The sequence below is a fragment of the Salminus brasiliensis genome, chromosome 2 (assembly GCF_030463535.1).
Source record: "Salminus brasiliensis chromosome 2, fSalBra1.hap2, whole genome shotgun sequence".
In the NCBI taxonomy this organism is placed as follows: Eukaryota; Metazoa; Chordata; class Actinopteri; order Characiformes; family Bryconidae; genus Salminus; species Salminus brasiliensis.
The window spans coordinates 47,129,897-47,157,851 of NC_132879.1; the positions used below are offsets into that span (position 1 = coordinate 47,129,897).

Genomic DNA, 27,955 nt, shown 5'->3' on the forward strand with positions numbered 1-27,955 from the left:
ATATACACACACACCATCTCATCTATCATTGGTGGAAGCAAAATTGTATTTACTGTTCTACCAGTTTACCAGACTCTCTCTCTCTCTCTCTCTCTCTCTCTCTCTCTCTCTCTCTCTAAAACACACACATAAACACACACACACACACACACACACACACTGTCACAAAAATGTTTTACCAATTTTCTCTCACACACAGACACAAACTTACACAAACTCACATCTATTAAAGTGAGGGAGTAGAGCATGTCTCCCATATCTAAAGCCTCACCATCGCTGTCTTCTACCCCAGCAGAGAGAGAGAGAGCGACTCTCTCAACTGAAACCCCAGTGTGTGTGTGTGTGTGTGTGTATGTGTGTGTGTGTGTGTGTATATGTGTGTGTGTGTGTGTGTGTGTGTATGTGTGTGTGTGTGGAGATAAAAGCCTGCCTTAAACATACACACTCATGAGTTTTTAACACATACATGTACGAGTGCTCACACTCCAGCCCTTTGAAGGCGTTCTCCTGGGCTCGTACCACTTACATTAGTAATGTGCTTTTATAACGCTGACAACTCTGTCAACACACACATTATCACCCAGCATGAAAGAGAACGAACACACACACACATACACGCACACACACACACACACACACACACACACACACACTGTCCTGTTAGTTACTATAGCAGGAAAGAGGGTTTATAATAACTGGTATCAGGACAAGTTAAATCGGCTAAAGGCTGAATTCTGACGTAACTCTGACAAGGCTAAACGAGACCTCTTGAGAGAGCTGTGTATCGCTGCATAGCCATATTAGTGTCAGATTAGTGTATTTAGTGCAGTGGAGTAAAAGTAGATTATACTCCCCAACTGTAAGGGAAAGCCCAGAAGCTGGTTGACCAGCTTAGCTCTTAGGGTATAGGGTATGTGTCTCTTGGAGTTTGGTGGTATAGCTGGTAACCAAGCTAGACAACTAGTATGACCAAGCTGATCGGCCAACATGACCATGTCTGACCAAAATCAAATGCAACATACACTGTGCTAGTCAAGGTTTACTTGATAGCTTACCAGCATAAGGGATGTTTTCTCCTGGATGGACAGTTTTTTTAACCACCTTGACCATCAAAAAAACATCCTAGGCCATCTGAAACTAGCTACCAGCAAAATACTAGCATTAGTATTTGTGCATTTACACAAAATAAATTGTGTATTTGTGTATTTAAGCAGTGTAAAAGCCCTTATAAAAATATATACGTACACTGATGAGCCATAACATTAACACCTCTATCTAATACTGAGTAGGACCCCTGTTAGCAGCAGATTCTTTAAGTCCTTTACGTTGTGAGAAGGGGCCTCCATAGATCGCATCAATGATCCCCATGATGCCCATGGTCATGTTCACCAATGGTTCCTTTCGTGGGCCACGTTTGATAGGTAATAACCGCTGCCTGATGTTTTGGAGATGCTCTGACCCAGTCGTCTAGCCATCACAATTCTGCCCTTAACTAACACTCACATTACAAGCCCAGCACATCACCTAAGTTCCTGCAATTATTCACTAGCCACTGTCAGAGGAACTGTCCAACTTCCCAAGCCACTGTTAGTTCTTATAACTCCCCACCGGCGGGAGATACAGAAGCATCAAGTCCAGAACCAGCCGACAGCTTCTACCCCCAGGCCATCAGGCTGCTGAACAGCCAGTAGCAGAGTATCAGTCCAAAGCCTGTCACTCACACATCTCATCTGGATCATCACCACTATGTATGTCTATGGACAAACCACACAACACTTACACAACAAACCACAATACAATTTTTTAATTAAACATTTTTGTGTGCATACTTTATCATGAAACCAAATTAAATAACCAGTAAAAGCTAGTCATAATAGTTATTACAATTAAACAGACATTTAATTAACTTTTACACTTTTTGTTTCCACAAAAAGGTCTGAAACCAAAAGTTCAAGCAAAGAGTTTCAGCAGCTTGTTTAGGCCTGACACTGAAGTTTAGTACCTTTTTACACAGGGACGTCCAAGATGTTCCCAACCACTTTATACCGGAGCATGCAGGCATGTGAATCAGGGATTAACTGCCAGAGTTAAGACATAACAGTGTCGAATACAGTATTACTGCTGAAGTCTTTCACACTGTTTGTTCAGGCCATACACAGACATCTGCATCTTATATTCTGATGCAAGACAAATAGAAACCTTTTTCGTCTCGCAGGCCGGCTGCAGAACCACTGTGTTGGATTTTTCTGCGCGCTCAGATAGAAAACATGTCATCAGTCTTTAGGTTTTTCCATAACTAACTGAAACTCAGCTGAAGCCTCTGTAAAATGTGTAAAACGAATAAGCCTTTTGAAGAGGCAGAGCCAAGGCTTAACACCACTAACTGTCAGTGGAAAGCAAATTTTGCCTTTTTTGTTTTTTTGCTGATCCAAAAAATAATCCGATCCGTGACTCACAACCCGTGATTCATTCTGAACGGTGTGTTTTGTGATCTGAGGAGAGCCCATTAATGTAAACGACTGGTATGCTGTTAAAACAGTGGTTTTATTTTGTTATGTCTGATCATTATTAATGATCAAATGTTAATTGCTCTTTAAAAAGTTGCAATTGAATTATTATGTTTTTACATAATCATTATATCAGTGGCCTTAATTGGTCTTTAAAAGATTGTTTATGACATTATTGTTTATCACAATAATTTCTATTACAAAAAAAAGTTATTGTGACAGGCCTATACCTTGGTCCTGCCGCCATCACCTACATGGGCTGCATCTCCCTCTAACTGACATTGACAATGACACTGACATGCATCTGACATGTTGATGTGTTGTCAGTTCAATGGGTAGCCTTTCCTGGGAAAAAAAAAACAATGGACATATTTATTTGGTTGCCACTTTACCTCTACTGTTACAGTATTACTACCAGCAGCACCAACTTCAGCCACTGTACTTGAGACTAACAAAAATAAATTCTTGCGATGTAATTGTGTTTTTTTTGTCCTGGTTCTTTTTCTGCCTTGTAATTGGTCCAAAAGTCCACACCATCCGAAAAAGACCACCATCTTTTGGTTGGACAAAATAGTCCGGACTGTGATCTGAGACACCTTTCACACCTGCTATTCTGTTTGTTCCAAACTGAAAAGTCTGGACTAAACAAGGTAGGTGTGAAAGTACCCTAATTTTCCCCCAGCTCTGAGCAGCTCGCTAGCCAGCACTCTCACTTATCATCGTTACATGGTCTGAGAATATGGTCTGGAGTTTCAACTGACAATGTGGCGGTGCAGTAGTGTAACCAAAACAGATGAAATGCGAATGAGTCCGTTACACCGGCATTTTCACGATTTATTTTCAGACATAATCCTGATTAACGCGCATTAAACACTAGGGTGTAAACAAGGTCTTAATAATTCAGGTGCTGTGGGATTGAGATTAGACTGAAAGCTCAATAGTTCAAAAAGCATTTCTTGACAATCACAAAATCACATACTTCCTCACACACTACCCACAACAACCCCTGCTCCCCTACACACACTCAAAACTGGTTGTTGTTCTCACAGCTGTGCCACAAGCATTTTATCCAGCTCTTTAATCAGACAGATCCTGCCTCCTCTGGGCTCATGTTTCCCCTCAAAGACAGTTTAATTACAGGCATATGGACGCTTTTACTCAGCCGACTGCAAATGCAATGCATTGCCCCCTAGTGGTATGTTCTGGCAATTACACATTTCTTACAGAATATGTTTCCCCCTAAAATGAAAACATATCAAATTAAGTATTTAATGTTTAAGGTTTCCAGAAATACCCTTTCAAACATAGAAGAGGTAAAATATTATATTATAATATTATATAAATATCATATTATGCACTAACCAAGGAGTTATTACTGAAATAAACGACTACACCTCAAAGTGTTTTATACAGTAACAAACATGATGACCAAGTTAAAGAGGTTTGATGTTTCTATTAAGCATAGTTTTGATTTTAAGAGTTTTAATACAGTATTAAAAATGGCTGTACATTTGAGTAAAGTGTTTTTAGAAAAACTACATTATACTGCTTTTGCATAGTAACAAACATGACCTGAATTAGTGTTTTAATATATTACACGTAATTATTTAAGTTTTAAAAATCATTTTGATATTGTAAATAATAACAAAATAATAATAAGCATGTTTTTATATAAATATTTTAAATATAGATTAAACATAGTATTAGCTGAAGCATTTTATTATAGTCATAAACATTATCAAGTTGAATTAATTTGTATTTAAATAGTAATAAACATGACAGCAAAAAAAGTACTAATCATGAGTTCTGTGTTAAACAATGACATATTTGAATTGTTTTAATACAGTGTCAAACATGATCACTTTGAGTTAAAGAGGTTTAATATAGTAATAAACATGATCACTTTGATTTAGAGTTTTAATATAGTAATAAACATGATCACTTTGAGTTAAAGAGGTTTAATATAGTAATAAACATGATCACTTTGAGTTAGAGTTTTAATATAGTAATAAACATGATCACTTTGATTTAGAGGTTTAATATAGTAATAAACATGATCACTTTGATTTAGAGGTTTAATATAGTAATAAACAGGATCACTTTGATTTAGAGGTTTAATATAGTAATAAACAGGATCACTTTAAGTTAAAGAAGGTTAATATAGTAATAAACATGATCACTTTGAGTTAGAGGTTTAATATAGTAATAAACATGATCACTTTGAGTTAAAGAGGTTTAATATAGTAATAAACATGATCACTTTGAGTTAAAGAGGTTTAATATAGTAATAAACATGATCACTTTGAGTTAAAGAGGTTTAATATAGTAATAAACATGATCACTTTGATTTAGAGTTTTAATATAGTAATAAACATGATCACTTTGAGTTAAAGAGGTTTAATATAGTAATAAACATGATCACTTTGATTTAGAGGTTTAATATAGTAATAAACATGATCACTTTGATTTAGAGGTTTAATATAGTAATAAACATGATCACTTTGATTTAGAGGTTTAATATAGTAATAAACATGATCACTTTAAGTTAAAGAAGGTTAATATAGTAATAAACATGATCACTTTGAGTTAGAGGTTTAATATAGTAATAAACATGATCACTTTGAGTTAAAGAGGTTTAATATAGTAATAAACATGATCACTTTGAGTTAAAGAGGTTTAATATAGTAATAAACATGATCACCTTGAGTTAAAGAGGTTTAATATAGTAATAAACATGATCACTTTGAGTTAAAGAGGTTTAATATAGTAATAAACATGATCACTTTGAGTTAAAGAGGTTTAATATAGTAATAAACATGATCACCTTGAGTTAAAGAGGTTTAATATAGTAATAAACATGATCACTTTGAGTTAAAGAGGTTTAATATAGTAATAAACATGATCACTTTGAGTTAAAGAGGTTTAATATAGTAATAAACATGATCACTTTGAGTTAAAGAGGTTTAATATAGTAATAAACATGATCACTTTGATTTAGAGGTTTAATATAGTAATAAACATGATCACTTTGATTTAGAGGTTTAATATAGTAATAAACATGATCACTTTGATTTAGAGGTTTAATATAGTAATAAACATGATCACTTTAAGTTAAAGAAGGTTAATATAGTAATAAACATGATCACTTTGAGTTAGAGGTTTAATATAGTAATAAACATGATCACTTTGAGTTAAAGAGGTTTAATATAGTAATAAACATGATCACTTTGAGTTAAAGAGGTTTAATATAGTAATAAACATGATCACTTTGATTTAGAGTTTTAATATAGTAATAAACATGATCACTTTGAGTTAAAGAGGTTTAATATAGTAATAAACATGATCACTTTGAGTTAAAGAGGTTTAATATAGTAATAAACATGATCACTTTGATTTAGAGGTTTAATATAGTAATAAACATGATCACCTTGAGTTAAAGAGGTTTAATATAGTAATAAACATGATCACTTTGATTTAGAGTTTTAATATAGTAATAAACATGATCACTTTGAGTTAAAGAGGTTTAATATAGTAATAAACATGATCACTTTGATTTAGAGTTTTAATATAGTAATAAACATGATCACTTTGAGTTAAAGAGGTTTAATATAGTAATAAACATGATCACCTTGAGTTAAAGAGGTTTAATATAGTAATAAACATGATCACCTTGAGTTAAAGAGGTTTAATATAGTAATAAACATGATCACTTTGATTTAGAGGTTTAATATAGTAATAAACATGATCACTTTGATTTAGAGGTTTAATATAGTAATAAACATGATCACTTTGATTTAGAGTTTTAATATAGTAATAAACATGATCACTTTGAGTTAAAGAGGTTTAATATAGTAATAAACATGATCACTTTGATTTAGAGTTTTAATATAGTAATAAACATGATCACTTTGAGTTAAAGAGGTTTAATATAGTAATAAACATGATCACTTTGAGTTAAAGAGGTTTAATAAAGTAATAAACATGATCAATTTGATTTAGAGTTTTAATATAGTAATAAACATGATCACTTTGACTTAAAGAGGTTTAATAAAGTAATAAACATGATCACTTTGACTTAAAGAGGTTTAATATAGTAATAAACATGATCAATTTGATTTAGAGTTTTAATATAGTAATAAACATGATCATTTTGACTTAAAGAAGGTTAATAAAGTAATAAACATGATCACTTTGATTTAGAACTAACATGATAATGTAGAGTTGAATTGAGTGTGTTTGAGGAAAAACGGTCCAGGTCCTGACTTTTACACCCTGCTGCCCCCTATCAATCACACACGTGCAAAATGTGCACCAGTTCCACACATTCCTGCATTGTGCCTCAGCAGCTCAGCTGTGTGTGTGTGTGTGTGTGTGTGTGTGTGTGTGTGTGTGTGTGCACACTTTAAAGTACTGAAATCAAAGCTAAAGTATTCAAATCAAAGCAGTATTCTTGTGAGGGAAATAATCCCCTTTCACTCAGTTACATTTTTGTTAGTTATTAAAGTAATATTTCTAATTTACTTTCGTCCTGTTTTGTGGGTTCAGAACCTGGACCGCTTTATTGTTGCTCACACCTTCTGCAGATCAGTCTCAGGAATTTCTGGACATGACGCTTCATGACTCAGGTTGTTTTTGCTGTTTTTTATTATTATACCCGATTTATACTTGAGTCACTACTTGAAGGGGAATTCCACTGGTTGTTCAAAAGCTCTGCATAATTACATGATTAAAATCTTCTTAGAAGTGATCCAGAGTGGTTTGGTGCGAAATGAGTCAAGAGGGGTGGTGATAGGAACCAGACGTCTGACGGTGTTTAATGCCTCTAAAAAGCTTCATCACAGAAAGCACCTGAATATGCTGCCTGAGGCCCAAGTGTTACTCCAGACGTTAGAAGGTTTGGGCCTAAAAAGTGTTGTTTTTAAACCATTTTGCGTGGAAAGCTCCACGAAGGGAGGAGTGAGGCAAAATAGTCTCCGGAGAAAGTGTGTATTATCAGATACGGCTGGGCAATGTGACGGTATTGTGATAAATGTTGTTATTGTGATGAACAATATGCTTTTCTAAGCATATGGAGGATCCTGTTAGTGCTTAATAAACACAGACAGTGTAATTAGACTGGTTTAATTAGATGAAGTGCAGCAGATGAATCTGATGCATTTAGTCTGTGATTATATATATCGTGAAAATGTCTTTAAATATTGTGATATAGTATTTTTACCAGATCGTACAGCTCTAAGCTCTATTGCTTGTTTTGGATGCTATAATTACATAATTAAAATATTTAATAATGTCTGGATTTGCAGTGTAGGTACTATGATCCTGATTCCTATCACCACTACTAGTTACATTTTATAAAACATGAATGGGGGTTCTCCAGTGTTCATCTCAGTGTTTTAATTATGCAGATATTTAAATATTTAAATTAGCCACAACACTCCTGGAATCTCCCTTTAACTGAAGTAGGGACTTGCTAGGGCTGTGTTGGCTGTGTGTACTCTGTCTAAGTGGATGTGTTTTGCAGAGGCAGATTTTCCATCATCATCATCATCATCATCATCATCCATCAGGAACGCAGTCAGAAGCGGTCAAGGGCGCTTGGCCGGCTGGAGCCAAAACCGAGCACGATGATCCAAGAGCACTGAGAATGCTGGACACTCCAGCTTAAAGTCTAGAAACGTAGACTCCTTCAGCTAGTGGTGTTTTTTTCTTTTGTGTTCGACTGATTTGCTTCAGCAGCCAAAAGGAAAGTGAAATCAGACCTAAGCTGGAGTGCTGTTGGCAGTACTCACCTCGCTGCAGGCTCCCTAAACCAGCTCGAGCGCCTGTAGTTTTCCAACTTCAGAAGATAAGATAAGCTAGATAACTCGGTCGGCTAACTCGCCTCTCTTTGCGCCCTCATGTAGTTCAACTGTGCGAGCGACTCTCACACACTCCAGAAACGGACGATGAGACGATCTGGGCGATCTGGCCTCGCGGGTTGACTCTAAACCTTCGACTTTTTAAGGTTCAGATGATCTCCATCGTGAAAACTTTTCTGGGACAACGAGAACGGAAATAGTGGAGGGCAGAGGAGGCGGGGCTGTCCGCTAAAGGGAGGAGAGGAGAGGAACGCGCGCGCTCACACACACACACACACACACACACACCACAGGGGCTCTGCTAGCTATCATCAACCAAAATCACAGGCTCAACACACACCACCAGCTGGGATTAAGAGGGACTGGGTGTGTCTGAGTGTGCTGTATGTGTGTATGTGTGTGTGTGTGTGTGTGTGTGTGTGTGTGGAGAGAGAGTATATGTGCTGGTCTCGCTGAAAGGCATTACAGTCTTATTATGGTAGCTACAAAGAAAACCGGCCTTTCGCCCCCTGGTGTTTACTCAACCAAACTACAACCCTGTTAATGCAAAATTAGCATCACATAAAAACCCTCTTCCACAAAGTCCTTAAACTGACATTAAACATTAAAATGAAGAATTCGTTAAATTCAGAGTTCATTAAAATCTTTTGTATATTTGCAACTTACTCCATTTGACTGTTTTACCAGCAGCTAATTTGCTAGCTAGCTTATTCAGCAAAATACCAGACTAAAACGTTGCTAATATACAGTGGTCATGTCCAGTATTATAGCTCCTAATAAATTGTAATAATATTTATATTACATATAATTTACATAATAATAATAGATGTTTTATTATTCCTAAGAAAATGCTCAATGAGTGTGTTTCAAATGCAAGGAAAAGTTCAGATGTCAATATATATATATATAAAAGCTCTGTGACTAAATGGTGAACTGTGTCAGTCTCAGTGTGTATTTGCTATTGTGACGGCTGGGAAAAGTATGTCTTGCTCGGCTTAAAACGTGCAAAAGTCATGTACTAAGTCTCTTAATTAATCATGGGTGTGTTTTGGGCGTAACGTGCAGAACACCAATCAGCGTGTCGCTTGCCATTCCCTTTAAGAGCCAGGTACTGTCTGACATTGGCGAAAAGTGGGGGTGTACGTGCGTTGGGCACGCGCCTGTGTTGACAGTTCACTGCCAAGATAGCAATGAACGTCTGACTGTTGACGTCTGCCTGGGTTGTTTTCAGTCAGTGGTGTAACTGTGTTTTCTGTTGCCAAGATAGCAATACACCAGAAATTTACCTGAGCACACCTCATTTCAAGACCACCGCGCCTATCAGTGTAGATATATTCACAAGCACCGTCGCTATTTAAACGGCGCAGGCGGAAGGTGTGAAGGGTGTAAGATAGGGCCCATTCGTTATAGAAGAGTTTTTGCAAATTTAACCATGTACAGTATGACTTTTCATGTACCATTCATATTCATCAGCACAACAGGATATCAGCACTGCCCTCTTAGTCTTGAGCTGTGTCTGATACTGTGCCCCATTTTACATATGAAAATCCAGATCACTACGTAGAGCACAATTCTAGGGAACAGAATTCGACATGGTAGTGGACGATGTCGGACACCTCGTTATGTGTGTGAACTCACTGCTGAGTGACTGCGGAGTGCGTCGCTTAAACCGTGGGGACGTTGGCCTTCCTCAGAAAAGCTCTGTACCGATCTTTAAAACAAACAACGCAGTGGATTCTGGGAATTCCATGTCTGTTAGTGTGCATCATTTGTACACTATATATTGCAATGCATTATGGGATTGTTACAGTGCACTGAAAATTCGGCACCACGTTTTCTGACACCACTACATATTGGCGGAACCCCAAAGTAATGCACTATATAGTGAATAGGGTGCGGCTTCAGACGCAGCTCCTTAGTGTGTGTTTTTTATTGACACTGATGGTCACTATTATCCCACAATGCAATGCGAAACAGAAAGAGAGGTACTACTCGCGTCTGAGAATTTCTGAAAACAATGGAAGATAATGCAAGTGTAGCGGCGATGACGGCAAGAGAACTTGCAGTGATGGCTTTTGGCATAACACTGCTTGTTCATCTCCTGTTAGTTCAAACCGGGTTAGTATATTAATATTTTGTGCACCGACCTCCCAAACCTCCACTATTAAGATTAGTATTGCTAAAAACAAAGTTAAGATATGCTGTTTGGCTCATTGCAGTGCTGTAAACCAGCAAATCATTAGCTTTTAGAACCTGTGAATCCACTTTTATTAGAATCTGTGAATCTGATCGGATTCTTCAGTCCATTTTCACACCCTGACAGGTTCTAAGAGTTGGTTATCAACAGCCATTAGCTCATTGATATGTGCTTTTGCTTAATGGAGGTGTAAAAAAAACCTGCAGGGCCAAAACAATAGCTTTATGAACTAACACTCAGTGCTGTATCTCTTGCATGGTGTACAGCAGTTCCTGGTGAGGTTTATGAATCTAGCCCCACATGTCCAAAAGTATGCGGAAATCCTGATTCCTAGAAGGTTTGAAAGCCGGGGGTTTGGGCTGTTTTTTGAAATGAAACCACTGTCACCATCAAATAAGTGTGGACACATGATTTTGATAAAAATGTTTATTTTATATATATAGATTTTTTTTCTTTGAATAATTTTATCTCACTCTGGTTAAATTTCTTTCATATTCTTTCGAGTAAATAAGTTGATAAATAAAAAAATCTTTTTTGTTAGCTGTTTCTGCTAGCCTTATATAATATTTCTGGAGGACAATATATATTAGTCTTTACTGTGGATCAGTTTCACAACACCTCCTAGCACAGTTCATAACAACAGGATTAAGCATTCGATTTTCCAACCTAAGCCCATACCCTGAACTCTCACAGTGGCTTTATTATTCATGTCCGCATCATTCTCTCTCTCTCAAAAACTCAACAAAAATAAATAGAATCGGTCAGTAGGGTTCAAATACAGCTGCACTGCTCTTCTGTATGTTTAAAATAAAGACAATAGAAATAAGACAGTAGAAAAGCAGAAGTGCGAGGTGTACATATGCATAGTGACATAGCTCAGTTAGCAGAAGACTATTTGGCAGCAAGGCATCTCCATTCTGTTTCTACAGGAGTTTTATTTGGCCCTTCAGCTTTTTGAGAGACATTTTCTTAGGGTGGTCTCTCTCTCTGAATATAGATACACTATTTACACTGTGCAGTTGCCAAAGCCTCAGACAATCTATTATACCTTTGATTATTTTACATTTATATAATTATGGCCCAAAGCAGAACAACGTAGATGCAGATCTACTGAGAGTTAAGGAAAGCCCTTTCTTAAAATTCTTCAATTGCATCCCCCTCCTCTACATGGACGAATCTGCATGCTTGTGTGTGTGTGTGTGTGTGTGTTAGGCCCAGTGCAGGCTGAAGCCCTTGGACAGCATGACTGCCTCTAGGTCGCTGTCCTCCTCCCTCTCCTTCACTCTCTGCTCCTCCAGGAGAGCTACCAGAGCATCTCTCTGTTCTACAACATCCAGCATCTCCCCCAGGATACGTTTCTCCTCCTCCAGCTCCTCTTCCCCCTTCAGGTGGTCTGAAAGAAAGAGAGACAAGCACCCTCTTAGTGGCATGATGCTGCTGGCCGTCACTTATAAGAAATATCAAAAAGTGAGTGAGTAAACTCTAAACAGTTTAAAAAGACACGATATATTATGTATATTAAAGGCACTGACCGTCCACTGCCATACGTTCCCTCAGCTCCTGCTGCAGCCGACTCTGCCTGTCCTCCAGTTCCAGCTCTCTTGCACTGCACACAAACCACACAGACAGACAATCATAGAGCAAACATGACCACCACATACATACATACACACACTACTGGTCAAAAGTTTTAGAACACCCTTAATTTTTTCAGTGTTGCATGGCCCACACATGCCTGCTTTGCTTGTTTTACCAGTGTGAAAAGTCCACACTGGTCCAGTGAAACTTGCTACCAGGTGTTGTCATGTGAGCTGCCTATCACACAAGGTGTTGACTCGCAGACACTTCTGATGATGTTGTGGATGTGAGTCTGTCAGACCTTTTCCTGTACCAGACATCTTTAGTCTTAGTGCTGACATACTATTACAAATTCCATAGGACGGCTAGAACTTAGCATCATCACCATTGAAGAAAACAACCGCATTCACAATAACCCATCCGTGCAGTGAACACACACTAGTGAGCAAACACACACACACACAGAGATACAGTAAGCGCACATGATCGCTGTGACGTCCAGAGAGCAGCGAGGGTTAAGGGCCTTGATCAAGGGCCCAGATTCCCGCATGTGGGGAATTCGCAAGGGTCAGGACAATGGAAGTGCAATGGCATGGCATCACCCCTGCTTGGTAAGCAATATTAAATACATTCAAAGTAAAACTCAAACAAAAGGCACTCACAAAATCATGAGTTCAGATTCGTAGCGCACTAGAGCGTTCTTCTCCTGGACCAGTTTGAACCACTGCTGCATGAGACTGGGGTCATCCTTCTTCCCCATCCCTAATGCAGGAGCATAGATGACCAGAGTTCAGAGACAATGAGAGAGAGAATGGAAGAAGGGTATGGACTGAGCAGGCAGAGAATGAGAATACTGAGAAACATGCACGGAGATGGGAAGAGATCTATACACATACAGTACGCGCACACACACACACACACACACACACACACACACACACACACACTGCACTGTCCTAAATGAAAGACCTCTGGGGTACTGGCCTAAGCTGGACCTCTCTTTAATGCCAGGAACACATACAACCCATGCAGTTCTGCCATACCCATGCAGTCTAACGAAGGAGAGTGAGGGAAAGAGAGTGAGGGACGCACTTAGCTGGTGGAGAGGAGGCTCGTGCACTACATAAAGGAAAAAGACGGTACAGACGTAAACAGAGTGGTCGTGCTCTGTGCCTTTGGCTCTAGCTGTGCGCAAAAAGGAGAAAGAGGAGGAATAAAATGAGAGGGTTTAGAAAACTGCTGGCTATAACACACCCAAGGTGGTTAGAATGGATCCTTTAATACAAAAAGTACTACAGGGACTACAGGTGACACCTGTACAAAAAAGACGAAGGGGGAGGACCGGTTACCTTCTGAGGAACAACAAGGACAGAGGGAGACGGGTCTTCTACGAGGGGAACCAAGAAAGGGTTCAACTACCACCCCAGGAAGACAAAGAGAAAAAGAGACAAAGAAAGAGACAGACAGGAATAAAAAGACAGAAGGAGGGATTCAGGTACATAGTTGGGATCACTGAGAAGAGGAGAAGGGTAGAATAATAGAACGAGAGTGAGGATGAGATGAGAGAATGACTGGGAGATGCAGAGGAACTGGCAATGGCTGTGACTGAACCGCTGAGGAGGCAGGTGCTCACTGGCTGTGCATGCATCTTCACCTATGGGCCGATCCCAGCAGGGGGAAACTCTCCCTGTGTCTCAATTCAAGCACTATGCGCTAGATCCTCACTGTACACATATGTACCTCACTGTACAGGGTCTGGGGTTCTGGAGTTCTGGAGTTCAGACTGAAGTAAGAGAACCAGGCCTACAAAAATACTCTAATAAACCAACAAAACATTCCCATCATGCTCCCGAGCTGATTAGTGGCCCTCTAACATTTGATATTTACCTCTGAGACTATGAGCAACTCCTTCAGTGTCAGATGATCTGACACAAGTGGACACAGTTCAGCTAATAGCTTTTAAATAGTTTCATATACATAAATAATAAAACTAACTAGTGGACTTAGGCCCTGCCACTATGATATATGGATCGCTGGTTCAAATCTCGGGTCGAATCTCGGGTCATCCAGAGTCTAAGAGAGCACAATTGAGGTGGGTTGATGGCACTTCTTCCCCACTTCACTCCTAATGTGTTGTTGGTCAACACAGGCATTTGTTAGCTGTTATATTGGAGCTGAGGAGCCTCACTTTCCTCCGAGCAAGCTGGCTATCTAACGAGATTAAAAAAGAGGCGGTGGCTGGCTTCATAGTATTCATTTTTCTTGTGTTTCTTGTGCATTTGGCCTTGGGTAGAAAATTGAAAAATTGAAAAATTAAAAACAAAAAAAACATAAAAAACTAAATAAATAAATAAATAAAACACTAGGCTATATTGCGTAATATGGTTTCAAAAACAGTGTTTTTCCCCCATGTACCTTTTATATGAATACCCTAAAAACGTTTATTTAACACAGGGCAAAATCCTGCCAATTCCTTAAATGCAAGAATTCCAGCTTAATAACAGGAAGCCCTAATATGGGCCAAACATGGTATAAGGAAATCCTTGACTTGAGACACAGGGACTGGATACAGCCCTTCAGAAAAAAGGACCTAGAAATGAAGAGAAGCATAATAGAGAACCTCAGTAGCATAATGTAAATTCCCTAAAACAGTGTGTGGGAAAAAATTAAGATGAATGTCCCCCAATAATTCAACTTTACACTCACACAAACACTCACAACCACATGTACATACACACACAGGACAGACATAAGCAAGTTGGCACCTAACAATGTTAGTATGCACAATGCTAAAGGAGTGTCTTTTTAAATATGCAAACTTTTGTCAATGGACGTTTGCAAGGACCAGTTACTGGTTTAGGCTCTCTGATGCTAAAAGGTAAGACTATGCAAGACGGAAGCTAAAGCCATAACAAGGTCTGGAAGAAGCAGGGTTCTAGCATTTAGTGAGGAGGTTAGTTAATAAGCCCATCTCTCCGCCTGGAAACATGTTTCTCTGTAAAAGGAAGCAGGTTGGCTTGTTAGCGCTATTAGCCTGAAGAGCTCTTCAGCTTGTTAAGCTACATACCACCAAGGTGTATGTCCAGAAGGTCGGAGATACTAGAGTCTTCCCAGTAGTCTACAACAGCAAACAACCGTCTGAGTTAACTCACACACACACTTACTCTCACACACACACACACACACAGATCTGGGGCAAATGTAATGTAACAGCATGTAATACTAAAAGAAATGGTGATAGTGTATTTTTCATGAGACTGATGAATCACACAGACTAGACCAGACACAACCAGTACCATAATGGACAGAGACAGTGTCCCAGAGTAAAAGAGAGGCACCTATGCAGATGCATCTATTTTGCCTTAGTGCTACATGTGCTTGGTAATGTCTGGTACCTGCTTCTCCTCTGAGAGCTTTCTCCACAGCAATGCCCTTTTCCTCTAGCTGCCTCTGCTTCACTTCTACCTGCTCCAGCTGTCGCTGAATTATCTGTGGTACAGACACAGACACACACATTCATAAGAGAAAAGTGTGAATGTAATGAGAAAGAAATACATGAAAGGACCACATAGCAGATGTCATCACAATCTAACATCTGAAAAAAACTCAAAATATGTTTTTAAATGAAAGTGAACGCAGCCTGAAGTAGGCTGCTGCTGTGGACACTGATCAGAAAGTAGCTCGCTGTGCTGACCCAACATGCCAACAGGCTATTTAATGCCTTATAGAGCTATTTAGAGCATAGCTAGCTAGTTATTTAGCGTGCTGCATCCAAATAAGAAGAGGACTCATGTCTATGGTTGAAGGCACTAAATTTACCCAGAGAAATGGCTCGGTTATGACCCCCTGGTGAAATGGACACCTCAGGTGTTTGTGAGGCTGATAGGTAGGACGTTAGCCTAAGCAGTAAGCACTAACCTACCTAAGTTTACAAGTTTTAGTTGCATCCATTGCTGACACAGATGTGCAAATGCACACACATAGCCTGTCAAGTGCCTGTGACCTGAAACAGTTGAACCTGAACCTATTAATCTATTGGCGCCATTAGACCAGGTGTGTGCAAGAAGGGTATAGTGCCTTTCAGCATTGAGCTGTGGAGGAATAGAACTGTGTTCTCTGGAATTATGGTGCTCCATACAATACTTTTGAGATGAGATGGGATGATGACCATCCAACATTCATGTCGTTGAATGCAATCAAATCCTCACAGCAATGCTCCAAAAAGAAAAAGGTAGAAATCCTTTTCTGGACAGTAGAGACAGCTACTCTAACAAAAGCAGGATAAACTTTACTCTAAACTACCCTTGACTTTGTCAGAAACAATGAATAATTAGGTGTCTCAATACTTTTGTCCATATCTATTTTAAGCCTCAAGAAAGGGAAAGCACACTTTATTGCCACGACAGAAAGTAAAGAATTCAACCTCAGCATTTAACCCATCTATGGCAGTGAACACACACACACACACACACATGAGTGCAGAATGGCAGTGAGAACACACCTGTGTTGAGCAGGGTAAAGTGCCTAGTTCAAGAGAATCATGACTATTACCTGCCAGTCCAGGGGATCAACCCAGCAACCTTCTGGTCCCAAGCATGTGTCCCTAACCTTTAGGCCAGGGTTGCCCCAAGACACTCATCATTCTACATCATTCATGAGTGCTTCCAAACACAAGTACACACACTGACCTGAGCACGGTGAAGTCTCCTCAGCTCTTCCTGTTTGGCCTGCCTGCGTGCGGCTCTTTGCACTCTGCGGGTCAGCTTGGCATCCAGCTCCTCCTCTGCTCCTGTTTTCTGAAACAGCGTGGAAGACAGGCTTATACTGGAGGGGTCCTGGAACACCACCCACACCCCCAGCACCTCAGTCGGGCATGACGACTCTCGGGTCCCCACCTTGGCCGGCTGCCGCGACTTCACTCTGCGCTTCTATTGGACAACAGAGCCAAGAGGCGGGCTGAGCGCTACCTTCTCGACCAATGGGAGCTAAATGTGGGCAGGATGTGCGAATGGGAAACAGCAGGACTACCTTAACGGCATATGCTCTCCTGAATGCCAGTGCGTGAGGCACGTAAAGAGACTTGGGAGAGAAAAGTTGGAGTCTAAATGAAACAGTCAGATCAGAAAATAAACAAAACTGCTGCCTACTCCCAAAACATCAAGTCACAAACCACTAGCACCTACAAAACACTGCACAGAGAACATCACCCCCACAGAGAACATCACTACCACACTCCCAGGAACATCTAAAAGCCCCAGAACACAGCACAAAACTACTCACTGAGCAAAACACACACTCTAGCAAGTGTACTAGTGGTGTTCTCACAAGGACACTGTGTAATATACCTCCTGAGGCTCCTCCACATCACCCTCCTCTTCACTGATTGCTTCTTTCTGAACATCTGACCTGATGATGTCAGACAACTCCTGACTCAGCTGAAAATAGGGCCACATGGCAATTAAGCGCCCAATGCAACAACATTCTCAGTTTAGATACTTTGCTTTGCTCTGCGGCACTAACTAAAAAAGATATTTGCTCTCTTTCTACATGCAAGGTTGTAAAAGACACAGACTGTTTGTTATATATATAACATATATATAACAAACTATTAACTATTATTATTCTATCATAATACACCTACACATTAGGATTAAACTGTATGCATAAATAGTGTACTACTGTCACAACCACCATACTGCACAGTATTATTCCTCAAGCGCTGTCCTGCAGCAGCACACTGTGCTCCTGCTCCCTCATCTTCCTAAGCAGTGCAGGCCACAGGTGTGGTGTAGTTCCACACTGCTCCTTTCACAGAGATGAATAGTTGTGGGCATGTTTTACAATGATATAATATTCCTGCATTATTACACTGAATACTAATAATACTAATAATACCTTATATTAGTAAATAAATAATAAAATAAATTGTGTGGAAACTCAACTGACAATAAACATAAAACACTTTCCTGGTCTCTGAGATTACTCTGAAGTACTGAAGGTCTATATGAAAATGCAATTAGGACATAAGTTTTTTTTCTTTCTGAGTAAAACTACAAGTATCCAATTTCAACAATACTTGAGTATAATTTAAAAAAATGTTTATTCTAACAAATTAACAAATGCTAACATAAGTATAAGTATAAGCAATTTGCTTTTCGAATAAAGGTCATCAGCTGCTGTTCTCCACCAACAGAACCGCAAAGGGAAATTACATTAAGCCCGTAAGAATGTGAAAGGAGAAGAAAAACAAGAAAGAAAGGGAGTCATGCAAAGAGGTGATGCAGAGCAGACTTTGTTTTTACCTGAGCTCTGAGTGGGGATCTCTCTAGCACAGCATTGCAGGACAGGTCAGTGTCTTCAGAGAAGCTAAAGTTCTTCTTAAAGCGCAAGTCTAGAAAATAGGAAACCTTTTTTACAACTGCTTAGTTGAAAGATTCTTATGAATCACTACGCTATGATGCTAAAATGCACAATACAACAAATATAAACAAAATGCGTTTGTCTATTTGTTCCAAGATGGTTAAGATCTAGTTGGAAACTTCAAGTAAAGCTATGAAATGTCTTAAACAAGCTTTAAAATGTCAGTGTTTAATCTAGAATGGCCAAAAATGTTTGCATGCACACGGTAGCCTAGTGCTAACATTTTATTTGAACAAATGTTTTCCTTGGTATTTAATTGAGATTTTATATATAATCAAATGTTATTTTATATTACATATAAAACTTTTTTAGGTTTTATATGTAATATTTTCGTATTTAGTTTGTTTAGATATTTATGTATATGTTTATCTAGTTTATTTAGCTAGTTCATATATTTAGCTTGAATAACGAGGTTTTGAAGCTATTAGAAGATTTTACATAAGTACATAAGTAAACCAAGAAACTGTCAGGAGCTCATGTGTAAAAGATCTAAAGCTTAAAACATAAGGTATTCGCTGCTGCTGTTCACTGCTATGGGAAATGTTTTTATTATATTTATTTCGAGAAATGATTCATTAGCTAGCTTGTGTAAAAGACCACCCAGAAAAAAGGAGTTGGTTCTAAGTGGTGCTTTGCATTAATAATACTGTGTGCTGTTGTTCACCTGTGGTTCTGCTTAGGCCAGGCATTCTCCTCCTGCTCTCCAGGTCAGTGGCGGCTGGCAAAGTGCCAGCCAGTGCTGCAGCCTCCTTCCTCTTCTTCTCCCTTTTATACCCGGAGAAGACGCTCTTCCACAGAGACTTGTGCTTGGCGGATTCCTGCTGAGCCTCCCCGCTCTTTCTGCTCTTCCGCGGTGAGAACAGAGAGCTCCGCTTCTTCTCCTTCTCCTCTGCCCCTGTCTTGACCTCTGGCCTTCGTAGCCACACCTCAGCCCCACCAACCTGCAGGGGGCCCTCTGTTAGCGTCCTCCAGCCCTCCCTCTTGTCCTTACCAGCATGCTCTGGGGCAGCGGTCTTGTTGGGGTAGCTAGATGTCTTGTGATCCATGAGACTAGCTCTCGGTGGCAGCTGACTTTCCATGGCGTGGCAGGGGAGAGCTTCATCTGCACATAAAACCTCCACCTCGTCTGGAGGGAGGCTCTGAGCATGAACCAGGCCTTTCTTAAGCCTGTCCTGCTGTAGCACACCTGGATGTGACCCAGAAGTTAACAGAATTTCCCTCTCTACCGCTGGTTCTGCTGCTAGCTGATAACACCTGGCTACAGGCGGACTGCAGGGAGGAGTTAAAAGGCCTGAGCCTGGCGCAGAGTCTCTGTGATTGTTTGCAGTGATCCTAGAGGCGTGGTTAGATGCCAAGCCCACCTTGTCCTCCGTCACGTGACCCTCAAGAGTGATGTTAAGTCTGTGGACCACAGAACAGCGAGCTACCACCTGCTCTAGCACGGCCCCTGGCTCACCTGCTTCTGAGGCTTGGGAGCGAATGGACAAGGGCGTGCCAGATGAGGAATGCGTGTGTGCACTTTCAAAGTCGGTAAGTGAAGGCGTCTGGGTACTGCGTGTGCATGTGCTCATATTGTGTGTGTCTGTGCTTGGGTTGCTTGAGTCACATTTGCGAGGGGTGCTTGAGGGGGAGTCGGAGGCGGTAGTGTAAAGGGATGGTGTGTGTATAGAAGAGGTGTAAAATGTGTCTCCAGTGCTAGAGCTGTGCGTAGAGGAGCCATCGTTACTCGTCAGATCACGAGGCAGTGGTGTAAGCCCCAGACTCTTTCTGATCTGAGCACTCTTCAGCCAGAATTCCTCGATAACCTCCGTCCTCTTGGCTAGTGGGTCCTCTGGAGTCAGAGGCAGGTCGGATGTGGGCGTAAACGTGTGTACAGAACGTGTGAGAGGTGTATGCAGGCTTTCAGATGGAGAAGAACAGTCTCTATGGGGGATGCAGGGCTCCATGTCCTGTAATTCACAGCATTTACCCCTTCTGTCTGAGCAGCGCTTCACTTCAGGCTCATCAGGATGCTCCTCAGAAGACTCTGGAAAAAGGTGAATTGCGCATGGAGTTACATTGGCATGAGGAATCTCGGGACTCATGATCAGATGGAAGTAGCATCATGGTATCATACAACATAGCCAAGAAGCAAAAGGAAAATAATCAAGTATGTAAGCGGGTAAAGGCAGTGAGCAAAAAAAAAAAAATTATTTTGCCATAATTATGAACATTTAGACTTTCTGTATGTTTCATACTTCATATAAACCTGACACTGATTTGGCCATATTTGACATTTGATGTGTTTTCTATTGTAAAATGACAGGTTACTCTGGTAATAAAAAAATCTGTCCTGAGTTACTGTCCTGAGAAGGCTTGTCACTAGATTTGGAGCATCGCACCATCATTCCAGAGAACACTGTTCCACTGCTCCAGTGCCTGGGGAGGGGGCCCTAACCCTCTAGCCCATGCTTGGCCTTAGGCAGGGTGCCAATAGGTTCATGTTTTCCTGCTCCAGAGGATCCTATTCTATTTACAGTACTTATTTACAGGAACTAGACAAGCTGTGTGTGCATTTGCACAGCTTTGTCAGCAATAGGTGAAACCTAAAGTAGCTAAACACATTCATTAGAAGGGGTGTCCGCAAACATGTAGTGACATGTAGTGTATATATTGGTTGGCTAATAATATTAGTCAATATTTGTCACTCATTCTACAAAAATATCACTGATAATACCTGACTTTGATTTTGACTGTCGTATTGCCAGGACCTCCCGAACATGAGTCACCCCTCTGTTGAACTGTGTGAATTCAATAGTGGTGGAACCAGTGATTCTAAACTTAATATACAGTCATTTGTGAAAGTGAGAATACTCCTGTTCAACTAACATGTTTTGTTGCCTTTATAGTGAAATGAAGTGATCAAACTCCGAAATTGTGTCAGAGAGAGCAAAATCTAGCAACTGGTGTTGGGAAAAAGGTGAAATGAGACTGTGTTTGGGCTCGTAGCTGGCCATCTAGGCTTAGATAGGTTAGCTAGCAGGCTAAACACCACAGAACAGACCGTGTTCCAGCAAATGTTTAGAGGATAAAGCCTCATACTTTAAAGCACAAAGTTGAGTGAATGGTCTTGTCTGTTTTCAGGTACATTTAGTAGACTGGTCAATCCAGGTTTGCCTCCTCTCCCTTTTAATCAAACTCACATGTTGTCAAAACTCAGATATGCTTGTTTTTTTTTTTTTTTTGCTTTTTTAACCATAACCAGAGCATGACATGACCAATCAGTGAGCTCCCACAGTGCCTCCAACCTGTGGCTCTCTTAAATGCACATGGGGGATTGGGGGGTTATTTGGCTGTGTACTAGACAGACACAGAATGGAAATTTGACACATCAGATTCGTCGCAATTTTAAAATACCGTCCTCATTTTGACATGTCAACATTTTCAAATACAGCGGTGTACAGTATTACTGGTATAACAACCAACCCTAACTCAAATCAATAAATAAAACCAAAATCACAAATGATTATGAGTAACTATGCCCCCCAGTGGTTTAATATTTAAGAATTTTGTTTTTATTTGAGTTATTTAAGAAATTAAGAAGCGTAGCAATGGAGAGCTAATCATTCATTTGTAAAGCTCTGGTTAACTAAAACTATTAAATCAATGACTATAGAAAACATTCATTGAATTAAAGTATAAAAATCTATTTTTATAACTGATTGTTATCCCCATTACATCAGTATTGGTATAGACCACAAAGTTTTCATATTGAGCGGACCCTTCGTTATCCATTTAACAGTGAATTCTGTATGTAATGCAGTCAGTGGACTTTGTCCTTTACCTATCATTGTGTAAAGCTGTGCTGACCTTCAGTAGTGAATTGAATAACATGCAACTGGATGGAAAAAAAAAAAAAATTGCACTGCAAAATAAGGCATGCCTTATTCCCCTGCTCATGCATGCTGTCACGGCCAAAGCTTGCCGAACTGAACTGTTAAAAATTAAGGCAACTGAAAAAAAAACTGCGAGTTGTCCATCAAGGCCTGGAGGGGCGGTGCTACCTTTGATTACACCTGTTTCCTCTTCCTCTAGCCACACCCCCGTAAGCCGCTCCCTTTCCCAAGGGCAATATTCGCCCTCTAATCACACACAAGCACACACAAATGAGCAATCACATAGACACAAACACAGATCAGCAAACCCATCCAGACATACACCCACATCACCATTAAGACAAGTACACACAGACACGCATGTATAGTGCATAGAAATGCCACACACATCCATACAAACACAGACACAATTAGAGAGAGAGACACACAGAGAGAGAGAGAGAGAGAGAGAGGCGGTAAGAGCTAGACTAGTAAAAGCAACAACAAGATGGCTTTGGTCCAGACTCCCCCAGAACAGTTGAAAAACTACTCTCAGGACACACTTCACCCCAACAACTGAATATGCAAATGAAAACAGCTGTGGAACTTTCCTACCATCGCTGGATTCCTCGTCACTCTCCTCTTCTTCAGAAACCTCCTCTTCTTCCTCTTCCTCTCCTCGTTCCTCCTCATCGTCCTCTTCTTCCTCCACTCTTTGTTCCGCCCCTCTGTCTGACTCCCTCACTCCATTTGTCCTGGCCTGTGGCTCCTCACTCCTCCTCCAGGACGCCTCCCCCTGATCTTCTAGCTCTGACTCTGAGCTACTGGGAAAAACAAGAGTGCAATAGAGCGCAAGACAGAGAGAGAGAGTGAGAGAGAGAGCATGTGAGAGAGAGAGCTGTTATTAGCAAAGAGTCAGACTATTAGTAATGTCTGAAAGTGACAGGATCATACAACCTTTAAAATCCATAATAATTTCTTTGGCAGATTTTTAAAGATGACCATGCACTAAATCAACCAGGGATCACATGTATTTTTTTACACATTCTAAATTGGCTACTATTCAGATTTGAGTTGACCGGCATGCACTACACTCTTAAAAACTAAAGGTGAGATCTTTCAGCAATGGTGTAGAAGAACCACTTTAAGTTCCACACTATTGAAAGAATAGGATACTTGAGTAACATTTGGAGGTTCTTTAATTTGAAACTGTGGAGGAATCACTTAAGGTGGTTTTTAGACAAAAAAGGTTCCTCGAAGGTTCCTCACCGCACCGCCACAGTTCCTCCACAGTTCCTCCACAGTTCCTCCACAGTTTCAGTACTTTTAACAGTGCATATAGAACAATATTTGTAATAGAGATGTGAAAGAGGACAGAAACTCTAAAGGTCTGAAATCCTGATCCTTCACTTAATCTACAGGTTATATATGGAGTTAAAGGTCTGTCACACTCGTAAATACTATCATTAAAAGAGCACAGTTGATAACTAGTGCTACACGCTACATCCCATTTAAAATCTGTCCTATGCTCCGTGTTTCTCACATAGCGTAATACCACTGTTTCCATCAAGAAAAACATTCATGGCTGCTTAATTTAGAAGCATCACAGTCAGTCCGAACACTTTGCACTAACATGTTTCTGGCGTGAGTGAGCTTAGCTCCAGAGAGCACACACACTGCACACACTTTTCCCGTCTGCCTGATTTAAAACTACTGTCAGCTAACTGTTGGCTAACTTGCAATTACGAGAGGACAGGTTGTGAATCAGCAGCTCTGAGACACAGTGAAGAGAGCTGTGTCCAGCCACACCGAACATAAACAGAGCTATTCTAACAACTCTCTCTCTCTCTCTCTCTCTCTACCTCTCTCTGCTCATCTTTATGCTCATCTTCCCTCCAGGCACGATGGCAGTTTGAAAAATGAGCTGCTTTTTATGAACTGTTTATGTGAAGTTACCCCAGCTTACAAAACGTGTGTGTGTGTGTGACTGTATGTACAGTATGTGTCTGGTACCTGGACTGCTCCTCACTCCCTTTGCTGAGGCTGAGGTTATGCTGTGCCTGCATCTCCTCCGGCACCTCCTGTAGGGGGCTACCTTGCTCCTGCAGGCATGGCCTGTAGTTCTCCAGCTCTATGCGCTCCGGCGTGCCACACAGCCGCTTGGCCAGCTTGGCTGCCAGGTCAGGAGGAGTGCTGGAGGACCAGTTGTCCGGGGGAGTGTCTGTGTCCACAGATCCATGGGAAGAGATGGACAGGGGCGTGGGAGGAGGGCCAGGAGGTGCCTGGAGGGATTGAAAAAGATTTAGCCATGATAAAAAAAAAGTATTTGGTGCAAAATAAAGGAAATGCAGGGCAGGCTGACATCACTGGTTGGAATTGCTCATGTACTACCAGCTGCCTGTCAGTGATAATACATGCTGAAACTTTTCTGCTGACACAACCAAAATAAGGAGCTCCTACACACTTGTGGGGGAACCGTTTTGTATTGTCCCGTCCAACAACACCTGATTTATTGTGTGAAGACTTAAATTAGCTGGCTGAATTAGTGAAGACCCAAAACTAAACTATGCAATGCTGTGGCCTTTAAGGTTGCAGTTTAAAACACCATATGTGCAAATGTTAATGGACACCCCTTCTAATGAACGCATTCAGTTGCTTTAAGTTGCACTCATTGCTGACACAAAAAAGCACTGCCAATTGGACTCTCTGGAGCCGTTAAACATGAACCTACTGGCACCATGCCTAATGCCAGGTGTGAAGCAATGGAACTGTGTTCTCTGGGCTGATGGATGGTGCTCCATCCAAAACATTTTGGGAAGAACTGGGGAGTTGGGGATGAGGTGGGGTGGGGTCATCCGACATCCTGGTCTAACTAACGCTCCTGTCGCTGAATGCAATCAAATCTCACATCATTGCTCTAAAATCTAGTAGGAAGCCTTTTTCCCTGGACAGTAGAGACAGTTACTCCAACAAAAGCTCTCTTGATTTCAGAAGAAACAAAACGTGAGCAGGTGTCCCAATTCTTTTGTCCACATAGTGGACACAGCCTTGAGCTGAAGTCGTATGCCAGGCTCAGGCTACAAGATATTTTTGTCTTTCACAATGTTCACTATGTCAGATGTCGTCATGCTGGGTCTTGCCTGGGGGACTGGCAACACTATTCGTTTGACATAGACCAATCATTATTCATGATCGTACTTGTGTGAGTTAGTACGTCTTTAGGGAGGGGGGTCAAGAAACTGTCAGTCATGGCTACAGAAGCTCTGTGTGCAGTTTTGTGTTCAGAAGAGAAAAAATAACAATATGAAAAAAGGACTGAGGTCCTGTGTCTGGGTCTCACAAGGAGGACATTATGAACTGTCTGTCCTTCAAAGAGAACTTGAGGTAACATGTCAATAACATAAATCTAGCTAGCCATTAGGGTCACTGTACATAAACAGAAGGTCTTGTGGAGGACAAAATGAATGGGATTTGGGAATTAAATAAATTTAATATTCTGATCAATTTTAGATCCCTCCTTCTCTTCACCATGTTTACATATGTGCACCAGAGAGCAGTCTGTCCTCCTATTGGTCAATTTCAAGAAACATGTCAAACTGGGTGGAAACAAACAAAGATTCTGCCATCATGTGATGTCCCAGACATTTGCTCGCAATGCTCATATTCAGACCTGGCATTGGAAATTTGTTGGCTCCGACAAATTCATGTCAAAATCACGCTAAATTTGTATAGTCTGATCTTGGCATTTTCTCATATCTGAAAAAAAATGGTATGTAATGGTTATTTAACTAAAAATACCAGCATACAACTAACATTAACTTTTTTGATTAGGACTGTATGTTTGTGAGTATGTTAGCTTAACCACTTCCCAAAGCTGTTCTTGAGAAAAGCTAGCACCTGTAGTTATCATTCAGTTAGCGTTGTCAAAAGCATCCATATATCGATACACATTGACTCTGAATACTCATTAATCACAGCATTGAATACTGAGAATTTTCTTCCCAAATTATGGTTAAAGTAAGACAGTAGGCAAATTGCACATATTTTACATATTCCACATAGTTTATGATAGTATTTGGATTTTATTCCAAATGTAAATACGTTTGACACTCAGAGCCTAAGCTTACCTGAACTTGCATCTGATGCTAGCAGTCATTTTTTAAAAATGTACATGTGACTGACAATTTGTGGACATGCCAGTTTTGAAACTTTGGGACTTTTTGAAAGTTTGAAAATGGGATTTTTCATAGTATTGTACTGAAGTCTGACTTTTGGGATTGTGACAACTCTACATCCGACACCTAGTTTATCTAATTAGTTCATTAAACTTCATTAAAGTAAACCTGTGTTCTTCTATAACTGTAGTGTTCTAACCTACACACATCCAGTTTCATGAAGCTCAGGTTCCTGAGGGCCTCAGCACTGCAGTGTCTTGCATTTCAACTTCCTTTCCAAGAACACCTGATTTATTATGTGAAGACTTAAATTAGCCGGCTGAATTAGACAAGACCCTAAACTGAAATATGCAATGCTGTGGCCTTCAGAGTTGCAGTTTGATACACCATATGTCCAAATATTTGTGGACACCCCTTCTAATGAATGCATGAAGTTACTTTACGTTGCATTCATTGCTGACACAGATGTGCAAATACACAAACAAAAAGGCACTGCCAATAGGACTCTCTGAAGCAGATCAACATGAACTTACTGGCACCATGCCTTATGCCAGGTGTGGACCATCCAAAGCGTTTGATCAGATGGGGGGTTTGGGGATGAGGTAGGGTGTGATTATCTAAACTACTGGCCTAACTGACACTCCTGTCGCTGACTGCAATCAAATTTCTTACAGCAATGCTCTATAATCTAGTAGAAAGCCTTCCTCCCTGGACAGTAGAAACAGTTACTCCAACAAAAAAGGGTTGAAAAACTCTCTTTGTACTCCTGATTTCAGAAGAAACAATAGGTGAGCAGGTGTCTCAATACTTTTGTCCGTGCAGTGGACACAGCCTGAAGTCATATGCCAGGCTCAGGCTACATGATATTTTATGTGATATAACTATATCATTGTAGTAATCTCAGTAGGTATGTTAAATAAACTAAGCAAAGCTATGGCCCTGAGTATGTCACATGCCTAAGCCTGTGGTTCCCAGCTCTGGTCCTGGAGTACAGCTGCACTTTTCCCTTTTTTCATGTTTTCCTAAATGTGCAGCAGGGCACGGCTACTCCAGACCAGGTGTGGGAACCACTGGTGAAAGCCAAAGACAGCAGTAGAGCAGTAGCAGTACCTGGACAGGGCGAGTGACCGGGGTCGGAGCCGGCCTCTTCCTCTGAGCCAATCCCGCCAGCCTGTAGCTGTAGTGCTGCTTACAGTAGAACTTCCCTATGTAGACAGAGGGTACAAAAAGAAATAGTAGAAAAAGCAAGTGAGACTGAGGGTCATATTTATATTGCAGTTGAGGACCCACTAAAACCGCCTCTTTTTCAAACCTTCAGCCCACGTGACTCAGAAGAGTCCATTGGTGGAACGTTTGTAAGATGTTT

At 40.5% G+C, this 27,955-nt stretch overlaps 2 protein-coding genes across 11 annotated transcripts in view; both read right to left on the minus strand.

Moving 5' to 3' along the window:
- tspan9b (tetraspanin 9b) overlaps positions 1-8,537 on the minus strand; it is a 45,855-nt gene extending 37,318 nt beyond the window's left edge. The window contains exon 1 of one of the 2 annotated variants that reach the window (XM_072672993.1): positions 8,389-8,537. The gene's annotated coding sequence lies outside the window, so the exon portion shown is untranslated. Of the gene's footprint in view, positions 1-8,296 lie in introns of both variants that reach the window. The other variant, XM_072672992.1, reaches the window with a different exon arrangement.
- A 2,436-nt stretch (positions 8,538-10,973) lies between these two features.
- Positions 10,974-27,955, minus strand: part of mical3b (microtubule associated monooxygenase, calponin and LIM domain containing 3b) — a 44,621-nt gene continuing 27,639 nt past the window's right edge. For 2 of the 9 annotated variants that reach the window (XM_072673005.1, XM_072672996.1), the window contains 12 exons: positions 27,700-27,794; positions 24,428-24,696; positions 23,030-23,238; positions 22,604-22,681; positions 19,225-20,586; positions 18,443-18,531; positions 16,829-16,936; positions 15,536-15,629; positions 15,208-15,258; positions 12,803-12,902; positions 12,095-12,168; positions 10,974-11,955 (listed from right to left, as the gene is read on the minus strand). In XM_072673005.1, coding sequence (XP_072529106.1) covers positions 11,771-11,955; positions 12,095-12,168; positions 12,803-12,902; positions 15,208-15,258; positions 15,536-15,629; positions 16,829-16,936; positions 18,443-18,531; positions 19,225-20,586; positions 22,604-22,681; positions 23,030-23,238; positions 24,428-24,696; positions 27,700-27,794 — 2,714 coding nt within the window. In that variant the 3' untranslated portion in view covers positions 10,974-11,770. Of the gene's footprint in view, positions 11,956-12,094; positions 12,169-12,802; positions 13,326-13,489; positions 13,556-15,207; positions 15,259-15,535; positions 15,630-16,828; positions 16,937-17,035; positions 17,069-17,168; positions 17,220-17,485; positions 17,576-18,442; positions 18,532-19,224; positions 20,587-22,603; positions 22,682-23,029; positions 23,239-24,427; positions 24,697-27,699; positions 27,795-27,955 lie in introns of those variants that run through there. The other 7 variants (XM_072672994.1, XM_072673000.1, XM_072673003.1 and 4 more) reach the window with 6 other exon arrangements.